The sequence below is a fragment of the Chiloscyllium plagiosum genome, unplaced genomic scaffold (assembly GCF_037043375.1).
Source record: "Chiloscyllium plagiosum isolate Xiang-an unplaced genomic scaffold, Cpla_swu_hap1 HiC_scaffold_43, whole genome shotgun sequence".
Classification (NCBI taxonomy): domain Eukaryota; kingdom Metazoa; phylum Chordata; class Chondrichthyes; order Orectolobiformes; family Hemiscylliidae; genus Chiloscyllium; species Chiloscyllium plagiosum.
In genome coordinates, this window is record NW_028270181.1 from 25,458,159 (window position 1) to 25,475,121 (window position 16,963).

Consider the following 16,963-nt stretch of genomic DNA (forward strand, 5'->3'; position numbering starts at 1 on the left):
TGCCAGAGAGCTGGGGGGAGGCTGGCCCATTGAAGTGAGAAGGACAAGGGTTATGGTGGGGGAGGCGGTTAGGAAAGCGATGTTAAGGTCACAAGTAGATCAACCACAATCTTACTGAATGGTACAGCAGAGTTGAAGGGCCAAATGGCCTAGTCCTCCTTCTATTTTGTGTTTACCTCTTATCCCCCATCTCCTTCTTTATTTAATTAAAAATCACACAACACCAGGTTATAGTCCAACAGGTTTAATTGGAAGCACTAGCTTTCGGAGCGTTGCTCTTTCATCAGGTGGTTGTGTTACTTCATTATTTAACTCTCAGACTCTCTCTGTTTCTATCTCCATCTTTCTTTTTATCTTTATCTGTCTCTGCCCTCTCCGCCTCTGTTTGAGTTTGAGACACTCCGTTTCCTATTTGCTGTCAATCTCCCCTCGATTTGCAGCGCTCTCTCTCTCTCTCTCTGGTCAGTTCTCTCTCTCTCTCTCTTTCTCCCCCCACCTCTCAGCCTTACTGTTTTCCCTATGGTTAAAAGCCTGGAGTTTGTGTTTGATCAATTCACTGAACACCCCCTTCCCACTTCAGTTCTGATTGGCTGAGCCCTGGGAGAGAAGGAAAATCCGTAATTAAGTAGCTAATCTGATGCTGGGATGAGAGAAGTCTCCAATTCTCATCATCCTTCACACGTGTTAACCTTACACAACAGGATCGGTCTCCACGGAGCCCTGTCCTTCAGAGAGGAACCCGCTAGCGGTCTCTCCTTGTCGCCAGTCAAGCTGTGATCACGGTTCTTACTGGGGTCCTCGGGATGACCGTTCCCCAGGTCTGGCTGCCCTCACTCTTTATCCTCAACATCTACCTCAAGCTGTGCCACCCCTGGTAAGTGAAGCCTTTAAGGAAGACCCTGCGTTTCTCGCCATCCAACCAGCCTCTGGCACCCATCCCGGTCGCTGCTAACCAGCTTGGTCCTGCAAAAGAAAATCTGAGATCTTCCCCAACCCCAACCCGGTCCTTTTCCCCAGACCCTGTCCCTCTCCATCACAGAATGGGCCACATCAAAGCTTTCTCGCCTCCAATACTCAGACCACCCTTGGCAGGGGGGTGAGCTGAGGGTCTAGTCTTATCTGAGGCCCTTTGAGAGATTTAAGAAGGTTCACTCCCCCCCCACGCACAAATATTTTCGAAGGGCAAACTTGGCAGTTTTCTACAACTTTGACTCTTGTTGTTCCAGGTCAGTGAATAATTTCCTGATGACTGGTCCCAAGGTAAGAGAGTGCCATTTTTATTTTGATCATCCTCCCATTGATAAATGATAATGGCAGTGGGCTTAGTTTTGTATTCATGGCAAATGATTGAAGATTCAGGGGCTATTTTTAAGGGAGCAGACTCTTCTATATCCCCTTCGCTATGTATGTGTGCGTGTGTGTGTGTGGAGGGGTGTATGTCTATATACTGTATATGTGCCTGCGTGTATGTGTGTGTCTGTGTGGTATGTGTATGTCTATATGTATGTGTCTGAGTGCATGTGTGTATGTACATGTGTGGGTGTGTCTGTGTGTGGGTTTATGTCCATGTGTCTGCGTGTATGTGTGTATATATGTATGTGTATGTCTGCATGTATGTGTCTGCGTGTATGTGTGTGTATATGTCTATGTATGTGTCTGCATGCATGTGTATATCTATGTGTGGGTCTATGTATATATATGTCTGTGTGTATGTATATATGTATGTCTGTGTGTATGTGTGTGGGTCTATGTCTGTATGTAGTGTCTGCGTGCATTTGTGTTTTTTGTATATGTGTGTCTGCGTGTATGTGTGTGTATATGTGTCTGTCAGTGTGTGGGTCTATGTCTGTATGTATGTATCTGCGTACATGTGTGTATATATGTGTGAGTCTATGTCTATATATAAGTATGTGTGCGTGTTTTTAGGGTCTGCAGTAATAATGTTGGCGATTACTTTCTTGGCGCCAGCTCCTGATACGGACCCAGTTGCATTCCGTTTTTAAAAGGACGGGTTCGTTCGGAATAACAGGGCGAGCTGTTTTCCAAATTGTGAGGCAGCCTGAGGATCTGCAAACTGGTTAAGTTTCATTCCAGTTAGCAACCTGTAAACTGCAGCAGGTAAAATGCTCAGGATCCTGACATCTCGCTGCTGAGATTTATTTTAAAAACTTAAAAACTTTCAGTTCTCCCCCATTCTCAGCTCCCTCCCCGCGGTGGGTTTAAATAATACTGGGTTCAACATCCTGAATTGCAAAGCTTGGACTGGGTGGGGGGGGGGGGGGGGGTGGATTTCTAGACAAATTAAGCGGCGGTCTCACTGGAACAGCGCTTTGTTGTCGGGATGGACTGGACAAAATAATGGGAAGTCTCCTCTGGAATGCTTGGAGGAATCTACAAAATATCGAACCATTAACTCAGAATATAAGACAGGCCCTCTAGGATTGAGATGAGGCACAATTTCTTCATCCAAAGGATTTTAAATTGGCAGAATTATCCACTGAAGAGCGGCTCCAGGACGTAATAATATTGAAGTTGAGAGAATTAGATACTAAAGAGGTGTGTGAGAAATATGTGGAAATGTGGTTCCTGGTTGAACATGGAAGATGTAACGGGGAAGTAATGAGTCTTTACTAACGAGATGCAAACACAGAGATACACAAAATTAAATACTAAAGCGCTGCCCGTGTTGGAAATGTCAACATATATAGAGAATTAAAAGGGTAACTGGAGAAATTGGAGCCAAAGCCCAAAGCCCGTGGAGTCTGATAATCCGGAATAAAAAAACAAAAAGTGCTGGAGAAACTCTGTTTGTGGCCTGGTGACAGAGAGAGAGAGAGAGAGAGTGAGCGAGTTGTTGACTTGCTGCGGCCAAGTGGGGTTAGTGGAGGGAAAAACAGAACTTACTGGAGAAGCTCAGCAGGAATCAGAGTTAACGGGTATTTTCTGTACTGTATGTGTTAATGTTTCCAGTTAGTGGTTTTCAATTAAAAGCTGGTCAGGTCACAGGGAGCTCTGGACTGATTTCGGTTGGGCGTGGGATGTGGTTGGAAATGCAGATTAAAGTCGAATTTTCGATTGCAAACTTGTCCTGAATTAAACCCACTCTCCCCCATCACGGGGCAGGAATACAATTCTTATTGTGTCCATTGCTGTGGGATCCGAGAATTTCCCACTTCACTGGATGTGGGCTGAGGTTACCAGTCTCCTGTTGGACAGACACCTCTGCCCCGCCCCCGTTCAGGTAAGCAACCCACCATCCCTCCTGCTCCAGGAGACAGTGGAAGGCTCTCCTCCTGATAGAGAGGGCAGGGGCTGACAGTAAGTTCTGTTTTTCCCTCCACTAACCCCACTTGGCCGCAGCAAGTCAACAACTCTCTCTCTCTCTCCACCCCAGTCCAACACCGGCTTCTCCAAATCATAAAATCACTGGGTGCTCAAGGAGGGTCTCTGGGCCTGAGGCGTTAACGGTGCTTTCTTTCTCCACAGATATAGCCAGACCTGCTGAGCTTCTCCAGTTATTTGCTTTTGTTATAGGAATAGGAGCCGGAGAATGCCCTTTGAACCTGTTCCATCGTTCAATCTGATCATCCAGCTCAGTCCCCTGTTCCTGCTTTCTCCTTATCCCCTTTGATCCCTTTAGCCCTGAGCCAATTCTATCTCCTGTTTGAAAACATTCAATGTTTTGGCCTCAGATGCTTTCTGTTGTAGTGAATTCCCCAGGCTCACCATTCTCTGGGTGAAAACATTTCTCCTTATTTCAGTCCTAAATTGCCTATCCCATACCTTAGATTGTGAGCCCTGGTCATCGGGAACATCCTTTCTGCGTTTACCCTGGCTAGTCCTGTTAGAATTTAAAGAGATTTTTAAACATTTGAACCTCACCTTGTATCCATATCCTGCTCAGTCATGATATCCACATTCCTGCCCACAAGATTAGAATCATAGAATCCCTACAGAGTAGAGCCAGGCCATTCAGCCCATCAGGTCCACCCACTACCCTATGCCTAAGAACCCTGCATTTCCCATGGCTAGCCCACCTAACTTACATGTTCCTGGACACTATGGGCAACTGAGCATGGCAAATCCACTTAACCTCTACATCTTTGTGACTGTGGGAGGAAACCAGAGCACTCGGAGGAAACCCATGCAGACAGGGGGAGAACATGCAAACTCCACACAGACAGTCAACTGGGGTGGAATCGAACCCAGTTCCTTGGTGCTGTGAGACAGCAGTGCTAACCACTGAGCCAACATGCCACCCATTAATGCAGAAAGAATTGCACACACTCTGCAGTGTCTGTGGGAGACCAGAACAATTAGCCTTTAGAATGTTGTATTCTGAAGTCATATTAGATTCACTGTATCTCTCTCTGTCTTTCACACACATATGGCTGAACTACACTACATTTTTCTGTGTTAATTTCACACTTTTGGTTTGACATGAGGATTAAATCCAGGCTGATGGTTACTGAGTGGTTGGTTTCCTGAGGTTGCTGCTTCTCTCCTGTTGTGAGGAGCTGGGGGTGAAGTGGCTGTTACCCAGTCTCTGATGAGCTGTTTCCTTGCCTCAGGCATACCTGATCTACTCCGGCAGTGTGGCAGCAGGTGCCCAGAGCGGTATTGAAGAATGTAAGCACCAATTCGCGTGGGACCGCTGGAACTGCCCAGAGAGAGCACTGCAGTTGTCCACACATAGCGGCCTGCGGAGCGGTAAGAGAAAGCCATGGGAGGGACAAGGGCAGAGACCTCCTTCAAACCCACTGCAGCATGGTTAGCATTGCCATCCAATCATTGGTGATGATTACTGTCACCCATTCACTATACCTCCTGACCGGAACATGTCCTGGGGAGCTGATGGCCTAGTGGAATTAATCCAGAGACCCAGGTAACATTCTGGGGACCCGGGTTCAAATCTTGCCATGGCAAATGGTGGAATTTGAATTAAATAATCAAATAAAAATCTGGAATAAAGTATCTAATGATGACCATGAACCCATTGTCAAGAAAAAGCCTGTCTGGTTTATTAATGTCCTTTTGGGAAAGAAACTGCCTTCCTTATCTGGCCTGGCCTATAGGTGACTCCAAACCTACAGCTATGTGGTTGACTCTTAACTGCCCTCTGGGTGATTAAGGATGGGCGATAAACACTACCTAATCCCATGAATGAATTAAAAGTAAATGTCCACAGGTCTACAATTACCAGACGCTCCACTTAGGGAGCATGAGCAAAACCTCAGGAAGAGGCCATTCAGCTTATTTCCCTCTCACTTCCTTGCAGTTGGACCATAGCTCTGCAGGTTAGACATAGATTCCCGTGCTTTAGATTAGAGTGGTGCTGGAAAAGCACAGCAGGTCAGGCAGCATCCGAGGAGCAGGAAAATCGATGTTTTGGGCAAAAGCCCTTCATCAAGAATGGAGGCAGGGAGTCTCCAGGGTGGATAGATATCGGTGCATCTTGTCATTGGCTATTGCACTGTTGGTATTACTGGCTGGGCCAGTAGTTATTATCCACAGTTCTGGTCAATTAATAGTCTCCTGTGGGGTGGGGGGGAGGGGTCACAAACATTCTCCCTCCTGAAACTGAGTGGGTTTTTAAACATGGTCATCATTAGATTAACTGTTTCCTGGATTCGAGTGATACCATCAGCTATAGTGAGATTTGAACCCATGCTTCTAGAGCCTCAGCTTGGGGTTCTGGATGACGAGGCCAGTGACATTTCCACAAGACCCTTCCTCTCCTTATTGAATGAGTTAAAGGTTTCTGCCCTCAGCACTAGGCAGCAAATTCAGACACCTGCCATCCTCCGGGTGAAAATGTGTGTTCCACATGTCTCCTTTATTGTTCTATAATTAAACACTACAGCACCAAGTTCCGAACCAACTCATCGACACTTTCAGTGAAAAACCCAGGACTGAAAATGGTGGATCTCTGATATAAAGCAAACTGTGATCACTGAGAAAGGAAGAGCACTGGAGATTATGTTCGACAAAGTGACCTCTCCTCTGATCAAATAGGGTTTCTGTTTGTGCTTCCAATATGTCTGCTTCATATTTGTATTCCAAAGTTTAGCAGTGATTTTAGATAGCAGAGATTTTCTAGTATTTCTTGGGTTTTTAAAAAGAATTCAATCTGTTTTTTCTTTCTATGTCTCCTTTTCCTCTTTTCATCCATCATGTATCTCTCCGCCTGTTATGTAACACAGTGTAGAATCTATTGTCCAGTTCTGTCTCTCGTCCTCAATCTCTAAGCCAGTCTCTCCCTCTATATCAGTCTTGAACTATCTCTTACCTTTATACATGAACGTCTCTTTCTACCTTCTCTGTGTCCTTGTGTCCCCGCACGTGAGGGCATTCAGCCCCTCAAGAGTCTTGCCAATCAATGAAGTCACGGTTGATCTGGGTCTTAAATTCAGCCATCTCTCTCTCTCGATATTTCTCTCCATATCTTTTTCTCTCTGTTTATTTGCCAATTTGTTGGATTTTTTAAGTCTCGAACAGACTCTGTTGCTCTCAGGGTTTACTGTATAGAAGCCTCTTAGATACAAGTCATGGATCCCTCTTTACATCCTCTCCTTTGCCAAATGTCACCATTTCCACCAACCTCCCGTTCTACAGCTACCCTCTTTTACCCCAACTCCCCTTCCTCATCTCCCAACACTGAGTCCCCACCTCAACATGGCCAGCTTATAGACCAACATACATCCCTTCTTTCCATGTTAAACCTCTGAGGTAACACAGGACTGTTCTCTATGGAGCATAAGTGAATTGTGACAAGAGAATTCCTCTGTCCTCCGCCAGCAAATCGAGAGGCTGCTTTTGTCCATGCTATCAGCTCAGCGGGTGTAATGTACACACTGACCAGAAACTGCAGTCTGGGCGATTTCGACAACTGTGGCTGCGATGATTCACGGAACGGGCAACCAGGTAAGGAGTTGGCCACCAACATGTCGCATGGGTCAAGGGAGAAGCTGTATTTGGGCGGTGCTGATGGTGGCAATAACCATGTGCTTGATGCAGGAGGACAGGGCTGGCTGTGGGGAGGCTGCAGTGACAATGTGGGCTTCGGTGAGACCATTTCCAAACAGTTTGTCGACGCGCTGGAGACCGGCCAGGACGCCAGGGCTGCCATGAACCTGCACAACAATGAAGCCGGGAGGAAGGTAACGTTCACACAATCGTCACTCCCATCCATCCCTGTCTCTGCCACAAAGAACACCCTTAAAATCAGAGCTAGGAATAAAATCACACAGAGGGTCACAAAAATGTTCTAACACCAAACAAGTGGTTTATTATTGGTTCGATTGAGTGTTACCTCACTTCCACATGCTCGATGTTGCCAATGTCTGATAACCAGAGGGCACAGATTTAAATAACTTGGCAAAAGAAGCAAAAGTGGCTTGAAAAAAAAACTTCTTCACCCAACAAATAAGGGCTGGAATACTTTGCCTGAGAGTTTGGTGAAGGTGTGTTCAATAGATGCATTCAAAATGCACTTGAAAATGAACAATGTGTAAGGCAACTTGGAGAAGGTCAGAGAGTGGTGGAGAATGGCATCCTCAGCGAGTTTGTGCAGGCATGAAGGGCCAAATGCCTCCTTCTGCATGGTAACAATTCTGTGATTCTGTAACATTCCTCTGCATGGTAATAATTCTGTGATTCTGTAAAATTCCTCTGCGTGGTAACAATTCTGTGATTCTGTAACATTCCTGTGCGTGGTAATAATTCTGTGATTCTGTAACATTCCTCTGCGTGGTAACAATTCTGTGATTCTGTAACATTCCTGTGCGTGGTAATAATTCTGTGATTCTGTAACATTCCTCTGCGTGGTAACAATTCTGTGATTCGGTAACATTCCTCTGCGTGGCAATAATTCTGTGATTCGGTAACATTCTTCTGCGTGGTAACAATTCTGTGATTCTGTAACATTCTTCTGCGTGGTAATAATTCTGTGATTCTGTAACATTCCTCTGCGTGGTAATAATTCTGTGATTAGGTAACATTCCTCTGCATGGTAACAATTCTGTGATTCTGTAACATTCTTGTACAGCACCCTGTCCTTTGCAACGAGAAACAAATTGCACCTTTCTCAAACTAAAGAAATGGTTTGCGGGACAGCCATTCCCTGCATTCCCCAGGGCAACACCTTGACGACGCTGAGTTAACTTGTCAACCAATCGATGTCATATATTGTTGTCCCTCTTAAGATTAGGTATTCTTGTGAGTCTGTCTTGATGAGGGCTAGGCAAGAATTTTCAACAGTAAAATGATCTTTTTTTATAATAAGCCTTGAGAGTAGTCTATGTATCTGGCAATTCGTCGATGCAAATGATATCACAATCTGTGCATGCATTTCTTTCCCTTAAAATGTTGAGTAGTTGACTCTGAGGTCCAAGCTTTGGAATTATAGAGCAACAACTGTGATGAACAATGGATTGAATTAATTGACAGCAAAACAAAATAGAGCCTAGATTCTAAACACTTAGATTTGATCTGCACATTCCCTGGCTGTGGGTTTATCTAGCTAGCCTGTTATAACATTTAATGGAATAGCATTTATCCAATTTTACTAATTAGCCAAGTTTGGACATTTCAACAATTATCTAAATGTATTTGTTAACCAAAGTATAATTACTTCATTTTTATCCAGTTTACATGCAGTCTAAGGTTGGATCAAGTAGCTCAGTATTTCAAATTATTCACTGTATCGAAGAAGAGCGTTTACAGTAACAAGTCCACAATCTCTTCCCACCCTACCCCACATATATTCAGTAAGCTCTCATTGCATTGCTCAACCACTAATGAAGTAGGGAAGTGATGTGTATCATTACACAATGCATTATATCAACTCACTAAGATCCCTCTGTCTGCACCCTCCAAACCATTGACCTTTATCATCTAGAAGGACAAGGTTAGCAGACATACATGAGCACACAACACCTCAAAATTCCATCCAAGTCACACAACATCTGACTTGGAACTATAACACTGGTCTTTCACTGTCACTTAGTTTTTGTATAGTACCTAAATCTTTATTTTAGTTCTGACCTCACCTGAGGATATATTAGTAATATTCAACTTCATGATGTGATAAAAACATTGATGTTTCTATGAACAGTGGTTACATTTTCCAGTTCTATTCTAATTGATAATGACTCCTGGTGAGCTGAATCATCTTTCAAGTTTGGACAGATGGTCTGGATTAACAATTCTAAAATTCAAATATTCTGTCAAACTGTTCTGTTTAACTGCACTAACTACTTCCTAAGATGTCTGAGGTGAAAGTTGAAAATATTACTGATCTGTTTAGTAGTTAACCTGTAACTAATCAAAAGTATTAACTTCGCAGTGTCTGCAAGGCTAATCTAAGTAATGATGACCCAGAAACAATCATTTATTATCTTAAAAACCAACTAGTGTGATATGCCATTTAGGGAAGGAATCTGCCATCTTTACCTGGTCTGGCCTACATGTGACTCCAGACCCACAGTAATGCGGGAAGCTGTTACTGCACTCAAAGCTCGGGCAATTAGAAATGGGCAGTAAATGATAGCCTTGATAGTGATAGTGTCTAAAAGTATAAGAGCATTTCTAATGGTGGTTACATTTTCCCTGTCTGTAAGATGATGTGAGGCAATGAAAAGTGCTATATAAATGCATATTTTTTAAAAAATTGATGAAAGGATAAAGACATCTATTGCCCATCCAATTGCCCAGAGGCCAGTTAAGAGTCAGCCACATTGCGGTGGGTCTGAAGTTACATGTAGGCCAGACCAGGTGAAAATGGCAGATTTCCTTCCCTAATGGGCATTAGTGAATGGATTTTCCCCACAATCGATAATGGTTTCAAGGTCATCATTAGATTCTTAATTCCAAATTCTTACTTAATTCAATTCCACCATCTGTTGCGGTGAGATTCAGACCGAGGTCTCCAGAACATTACACAGGTCTCTGGCTTAATAGTCTAGCAATAACATCACTAGGCCATCATGCATCTGTATCTAAAATATCTACAAAATGTAGTTACTGAACAGAGGGTAAAATGTAACATTTCTGTTCCTCAGGCAGTCAAAGGCACAATGAAGCGAACCTGTAAGTGTCACGGTGTGTCTGGCAGCTGTACGACACAGACTTGTTGGCTGCAGCTACCTGAATTCCGAGAGGTGGGCAACTACCTGAAGGAGAAGTATCACAAAGCGCTGAAGATTGACCTGCTGAAAGGGGCGGGCAACAGCGCGGCTAGCAGAGGGGCGATCGCCGAGACCTTCAGCTCCATCTCCAGGAAGGAGCTGGTGCACCTGGAGGATTCACCTGACTACTGCCTGGAGAACAAGACCCTGGGGCTGCAAGGAACAGAAGGCAGGGAGTGCGTGAGGAAGGGGAAGCTGCTGAGTAAGTGGGAGAAGAGAAGCTGCAAGAGGCTGTGTGGGGACTGTGGCCTGGCGGTGGCTGAGAGGCGAGCCCAGATGATGAGCAGCTGCAACTGCAAATTCCACTGGTGCTGTGCTGTGAAGTGTGAGCAATGCCGGAAAACCATCACGAAATACTTCTGCGTCAAAAAAGACAAGAGATCCCGGAATGACAGCGCCTCAAAGAGGAAAGAAGGGAGGCTTGGAATGAGGCACTAAGGCCGTTCTCTTCTGACCAGTGACAATGCAAACAAAGACAATTAAACAACAAGGCCAACTCTTCTCTGGTCTCAAATTGGCCGGCGTTAGGAAACTGAGAAGTAGATGTAAAAAAATGAGGCACTGTGTTTCCTTTGAGAAGTTGGACAGATTGCTTTCAGTCAATATAGCATTGTTCGTTTCGTTTTTGAACTGTTGCAAACTATCAGACAGCTCAGAGACCAGCAACCTGTAAGTATCACAGCGCAGTTACTGCTGATGTGGTGGGTTATGGGGCTGAATTTCCGACCAAGAGTAACATCTACCCCAATGGAGTCTTTAAAACCAGCCATTTCTTGGCAGTTTCCCAAGGCTGGCATTTACAGGCTTCCTGGCACAGGTGCATGTTAATGGCATCATCCTTCCATTCTTGATATATTCACCCTTTGCGTTTCCCCCCCACCTCCTCCACTTTAGCTTAGAATCAGAGAATATTACAGCATGTGAGAGGCCCTTGTCCCATCATGTCTGTGCCAATCATCCATTTTCTAATCCCATTTTCAAGCATGTGGCCCTCTAGCCTCGTATACTAAGGCATTTCAAGTGATCATCTAAACACTGGTTGGCATGGACAAGTTGGGCCAAAGAGCCTGTTTCCATACTGCATGACTATGACTTCTTAAATGTTGTGATTGTTCCTGCCTCTACCACTCTTTCAGGCAGTACGCTCCAGACACACACCAGTCTCTGAGCAAAAGTATTCGGCCTCATATTGCTCCTGTCCTTCACCTGAAATCTATATCTCGGGTTATTGATCTGTCTATGAAGGGGAAAGGTTTCTTCTTATCTACCCAATTGCCCCACATCAGCCTTCTCTGCTCTAAGGAAAACAAGGCCAGTGGGTGGTGCTTCCTGTCACCAGGACCCACTGAGGATATGGCCCCACTGCCCCTTCAGATTGAGATTCCACTCCAGACAGGCCCCCATTTCAGAAAGGCATCTCACAAAGTATCGTAAATGCCACTCTGAAGGGGTTTCTTCTCTATTGATCATTCTATTTTTAGGCATTCCTTTGTGGGATGTTGGCATTGTTGGGCAAAACCAGTGTTTCATGCCCATGCCCAATTTCCCTTGAACTGATGGGCCTGCTAGGCCACTTCAGAGGGCAATCAAGAGTCAGCCACATTGCCATGGGTATGGAGTCACATGTAGGCCAGACAGGGTAAGATCGACAGAGTCCCTTTGCTTTGTCAACTAGAAGGGGTTTTCACAGCAATAGGCGACCATTTAGCCAGTGAGAGCAATACATTTCCTGCACTAAAGAACACACATTTGAGGTAATTCCAATCCTTTTCTTGCTCTCTGTTAGTAGGACCAAATTAGTGAGAGGCTTCAGGCTTGGTGATAGGGCATGAAGTGAAAAATAGCAAAAAGGAGTTTAGTTGTCTTCATTACAAAAAAAGCACAATGGACCCCGAGGGGTATAAATTGGCCAGTTAGCCCCTCAAACCTAGTCCGCCACTTGCTGTGAGCATGACATGGATTAAACTTCATCTTAAGCTCCTTGATTTTAATTCATGTCCTTGGTTAATACATTTCTGTCTCATAAATTAAAATACTGCAGATGCTGGAAATCTGCAACAAACCCTAGAGAAACTCAACAGGTCTGGCAGCATCTGTGCAGAGAGAGAGAGAGAGACAAGAGTGAAGAAGAGTCACACTGGACTCAAAATGTTAAGTCTGTTTCTCTCTGCACGGATGCTGCCAGACCCGTTGAGTTTCCCCAGCATTCTCTGCACTTGTTTCAAGTTTACACTGGAGCCCCAGCCACAACCACGTGTCGTCTGGAAGAAGTCACTGCTCTGTCCACATGCTGGATTTAGAAATGGGGATGGACTGGGTACAGGGGAGGAGAGCTTTCTGCCTGTGCCCAATATGGGTGAGGTTGTTAGCTAACAAGGGAGCTGAGTTCCATCCTTCAGTAACTTGTATTTAAATAGGAGGGGGCCTCTAGTTTAATGAATTAGGAATGGCGCAGTGGTAATGTCCATAGTTCCATGCTTGGAGGCCTGCCTTCAAGTACCACCTACTCCAAAGGTGTGTTAACAACAATCTGAACAGGTTAATTAGACAGTATTTAGAGCAGGGAAAATGTGAGGACTGCAGATGCTGGAGATCAGAGTTTAGATTAAAATGGTGCTAGAAAAGCACTGCAGGTCAGGCAGCATCCTGCTCCTCAGATGCTGCCTGACCTGCTGTGCTTTTCCAGCTCCACTCTAGTATCTACAGCAGCTCAGACCTGAACAGTACAATGAAGCTCTCAGGCTGATCAATGGATTTTTGTTAGTTAACGTCATCAAAGGGTAGAAAGCAAAGACAGGTCAGTAGCGTTGAGCTACAAATGAGCTGTAATTTCTACTCAACCTTTTCCGATATGTTATTACGTACCATGAGCCCGGCTCTCCTAGCTCAGAGGCAGGGACATTACCAATGCGCCACAGGAGCATTTGACGTTGGATTTGACGTTGGGGTTCTAATGGTTTCACATGACTGTCCCCCCATCCAGATGGTGGGCAGTTACACATCAAACTGGGTTTGACCCCCCCAGATTGGGACTCAAAGGAAAAGTCCTAGTGATCCACCGGGCGGTGTGAAAAATGGAACAGGGAGCACAATGCAGGTTAAAGGGTTGGTCACCTCTAGACGTTATCCTGTGTCTGACAACATTAATAAGCGGAGGTTCCTCCCCCTCCCACAGAAAAAGACTATTTAATCGTGTAATGTCCAGGTACATGAAGCACTTTGTACATGGTTAAGTTATTGCACCGTCACCCAGACGTTTTGATGTCCTGAAATCCTTTCGATTCTCGATGTTAGTTTCCTTGTTGTAAAGTGTAGACGTTGTGCAGTTTTGGAATTCAAGCTAATTTCGATTCTCGTTCCCTTTTGGATCACGGAACCCGGTCTCCCCAACCTCTCGCGCCGGTCTTTTTTGTAGGTTGCAACCGAGCAATGCAAGAGAAGTTGTTGACGTGGAATATCTGAGTTGTGGACCGTGCTATTTTCGTTTATAGTTATCTGACGCGACTCCCGCCCCAGCAGCAAGTCACATTTCTAATCCAATTTCCTTTTTGTTAGCATTTCCCAGTAAAACAAGACAAATTGAATTCGGGAACATACAAAAATCGTTAATATCAGCTCTTTAAGTTATCCAATGTTACTTAAAACAATCATTATTAAAAACCGTACTTTCAAACTAATACCAAAATGCTGATTTGGTGGCGTTACTTTGGAGTAATTCGATTATGGTCACTCTTGTCTTTTTTTTTGTTGTGAGAGGGACTCCCCCCCCCCCCCCCCCAAAGTATTTCTGCTCCTCAAAGGTGTAGTAACTCGGCCGGAGCACATGACTGTAGATGCTAGAATCTGAACTGAAAACAACAAATGTCGGGGATCAGAGCGGGTCGGGCATTAAAATAACTTGGAGGTCTGCGCGTTAGAAGCAAAGTCCGAACGGGATGTGAAAGTATAATTCATAGCATTTGGCGCAGTTCGCATTTCTAAACATCCACCTGCTTTTGTGATTCGCAACTTAAGTCTGTTTTCCAAAAGTTCCCTTTTCGTTTTCTCTGCCCCGTTCGTAACCAGTTTCAGAAATTGAGATAATTTAAAGAATCATTTACACAGCGCTAACGCCATTAGTTCTGGAGAACGTAGTGAAATAGGATTTTATAGATTTAAAGATATCTAAAGTTTATATGTATTTAAGTTGCACGATGACTTTATAAGCGTTGTGCATATTCTCCAAGCACATTGTTTTTCACGCAGGGTAAACATGTTACATTTACATCCATGCGCATACATTTTAAAAATACACGCTGACAAAACATGAACATGTCATGTTTGCACATAAACGTTTGTATGCTGCCGAACACAGTTATAGTTTACTCCATTTATAAGACATACTGTGTCATGCGGTACTTTTGAGAAACTTAATATCATTTCATATTCAGTACATTTTAGCTTTCACCTTCCGTTGGGACGTGGAATTGAGTTACTTTCTCAGTATATTTTACTATCCGATTTAAATATCGGAGATGTGAGTTTTGAAATATAATTAGAGCAATATATCACTGCAGTTGGAAGAGATTAAAAACTGTTTGCCTTTGACTCGGATCGCTTCTTGTTGCAGTTTTAGTCAGAGTTTTGTAATTGGACAAAGTACCTGCCTTATGGTCACCAGAGGATTGCAAGTGTAAAGAGTTCAGACCAGAATTACTGTCTCCAGAACTCCCCGACACACTCACTTCCAGCCTCTGCACCCTCAAGTAAAACCGAACACAGTGAAGGTTTGTTTGGAATCCCTAAAACAAAACCTTGCAGCTTTGTCGGTGGATAATATTTCAAATGTATTTCCTTCCCCCTTCAGCCGTTAATAACGATCGGAACCCCGTTAATTCCGGCTTCGTTCCCCGGGAAATTACACCTCTTTTCGGGAAAGTCAAAGCTTACTCACACACACACACACACATACACTCAGAAACACACACCCGCACTCCCACACACATACACACACACTACCACACACACTCCCCCACACACTCACACACATACAAACATACATACACTGCCACACAGACACATCCACACACCCCCACACCCATACTGACACACACACACTCCACCCACACACACACACCCACACCCACACACACTCCACCCACACACACTCCCACACACACACACACAATCCTACACACACATACACACACATACACATACTCCCACACAAATACACATACACTCCCACATACACACACATACACATACTCCCACACAAATACACATACACTCCCACATACACACATACCCACACACACGCACACATACCCATACAAACACTCCCACACGCGCACACTCCCACACACACCCACTCCCACACACATACACACACTACCACACACACACATTCCCACACACACCCACATACACTCACTACCACACACACATACCCACACACACTCCCACACACATACACACACAGCCACACACACTCCCACACACACACATACCCATACACACACTGCCACACACACACACTGCCACACACACTCCCCCCCACACACACATAAACACACTCCAACATAAACACACACACACACGCACACTCCCATAAATCAAACCTATTTAGTCATTGGCCACTGAACTGGACACCACTTTCGAACGGTTTATTCATCATTTGAGGTGATATTTCAAATCAAACTGTAAAAATACATCACTGTATTTTGGTTTCAACCCCTCCCCAATTGGGATGTTTCCGAATCCATCAATTAAATTTGCTTTGTCTGTGCGTGAGAGTGCATTGTAAGAACATTTTAGTTAAGTACGTTTTGTTGTAGGTAATTACATTTCCTTTAAAGACACATCACTGATTCAACAATATTTCTGCTTGATTCAAAATATTAACGAACAGCAAACAAAAAATGGATGTTTACAGATTTTCTCCCAATCTCTCTAGTCACACCTACCTGCCTGTGTAGATTTTTGTCTACATTAATAGAATGGGACTCTATAGGAGGTGACCAACCGGCCTATTGTCTCTGTACCTGCCTCAACTTGCCACCTCCGAGCCCCTTCCCTACAATTACTCCTTATCGATTTCCTTTAAATCCAATTTATTTCTGGAAGTTGTTTTTGAATCTCATGCAGACACATTCTCTGGCTGCTCACTCATGATCAGAACGCAATAAAAGCCAATCACTAGACACTGGAGAGCTGACCCAAAGACAGAAAGTGCTGGAGAAACTCAGCAAGTCTGGCAGATTCTGTGGAGAGAGAGAAAAACAGGATTAATGTTTGGAGGTGCGTGAATGGAATGAGCTGCCAGAGGAAGTGGTGGAGGCTGGTACAATTACAACATTTAAAAGGCACCTGGATGGGAATATGAATAGGAAGGGTTTAGAGGGACCTGGGCCAAGTGCTGGCAAATGGGACTAGATTAGGTTAGGATAGCTGTTCGGCATGGATGAGTTGGACCAAATTGTCCATTTTCGTGCTGTACATCTCTATGACTCTATGAATCCAGTGTGGACATCACGATGAACATGTTCTGTCGGTGTGTGCGTGTATGTGCATGTAACAATTATAAAGAAAGAGCTCACAAACACGTGCTGGGCACATATTAAGACAGACAGAACAACGGAGCTTGGAATAAGACATACTGGACTCGAAATATTAACTTTATTTCTCTGTCTGCAGATACTCTCAGACCTGCTGAGTTCCTCCGCCAGCACTTTCTGTTTGTTCCTGAGGAGGACTGAGTGAACATTCACACCCACTTTGGTTTGCCCCCAATATCC

At 44.4% G+C, this 16,963-nt stretch overlaps 1 protein-coding gene across 1 annotated transcript; it reads left to right on the forward strand.

Moving 5' to 3' along the window:
- Positions 1 to 803: 803 nt before the first annotated feature.
- On the forward strand, positions 804 to 12,117 carry wnt8b (wingless-type MMTV integration site family, member 8b). Its single transcript, XM_043678588.2, has 6 exons — positions 804 to 874; positions 1,227 to 1,260; positions 4,572 to 4,710; positions 6,799 to 6,924; positions 7,018 to 7,160; positions 10,062 to 12,117. The coding sequence occupies exons 1-6, from the start codon at positions 804 to 806 to the stop codon at positions 10,623 to 10,625; spliced, it is 1,077 nt and encodes a 358-aa protein (XP_043534523.1). The 3' UTR covers positions 10,626 to 12,117.
- Positions 12,118 to 16,963: the final 4,846 nt, after the last annotated feature.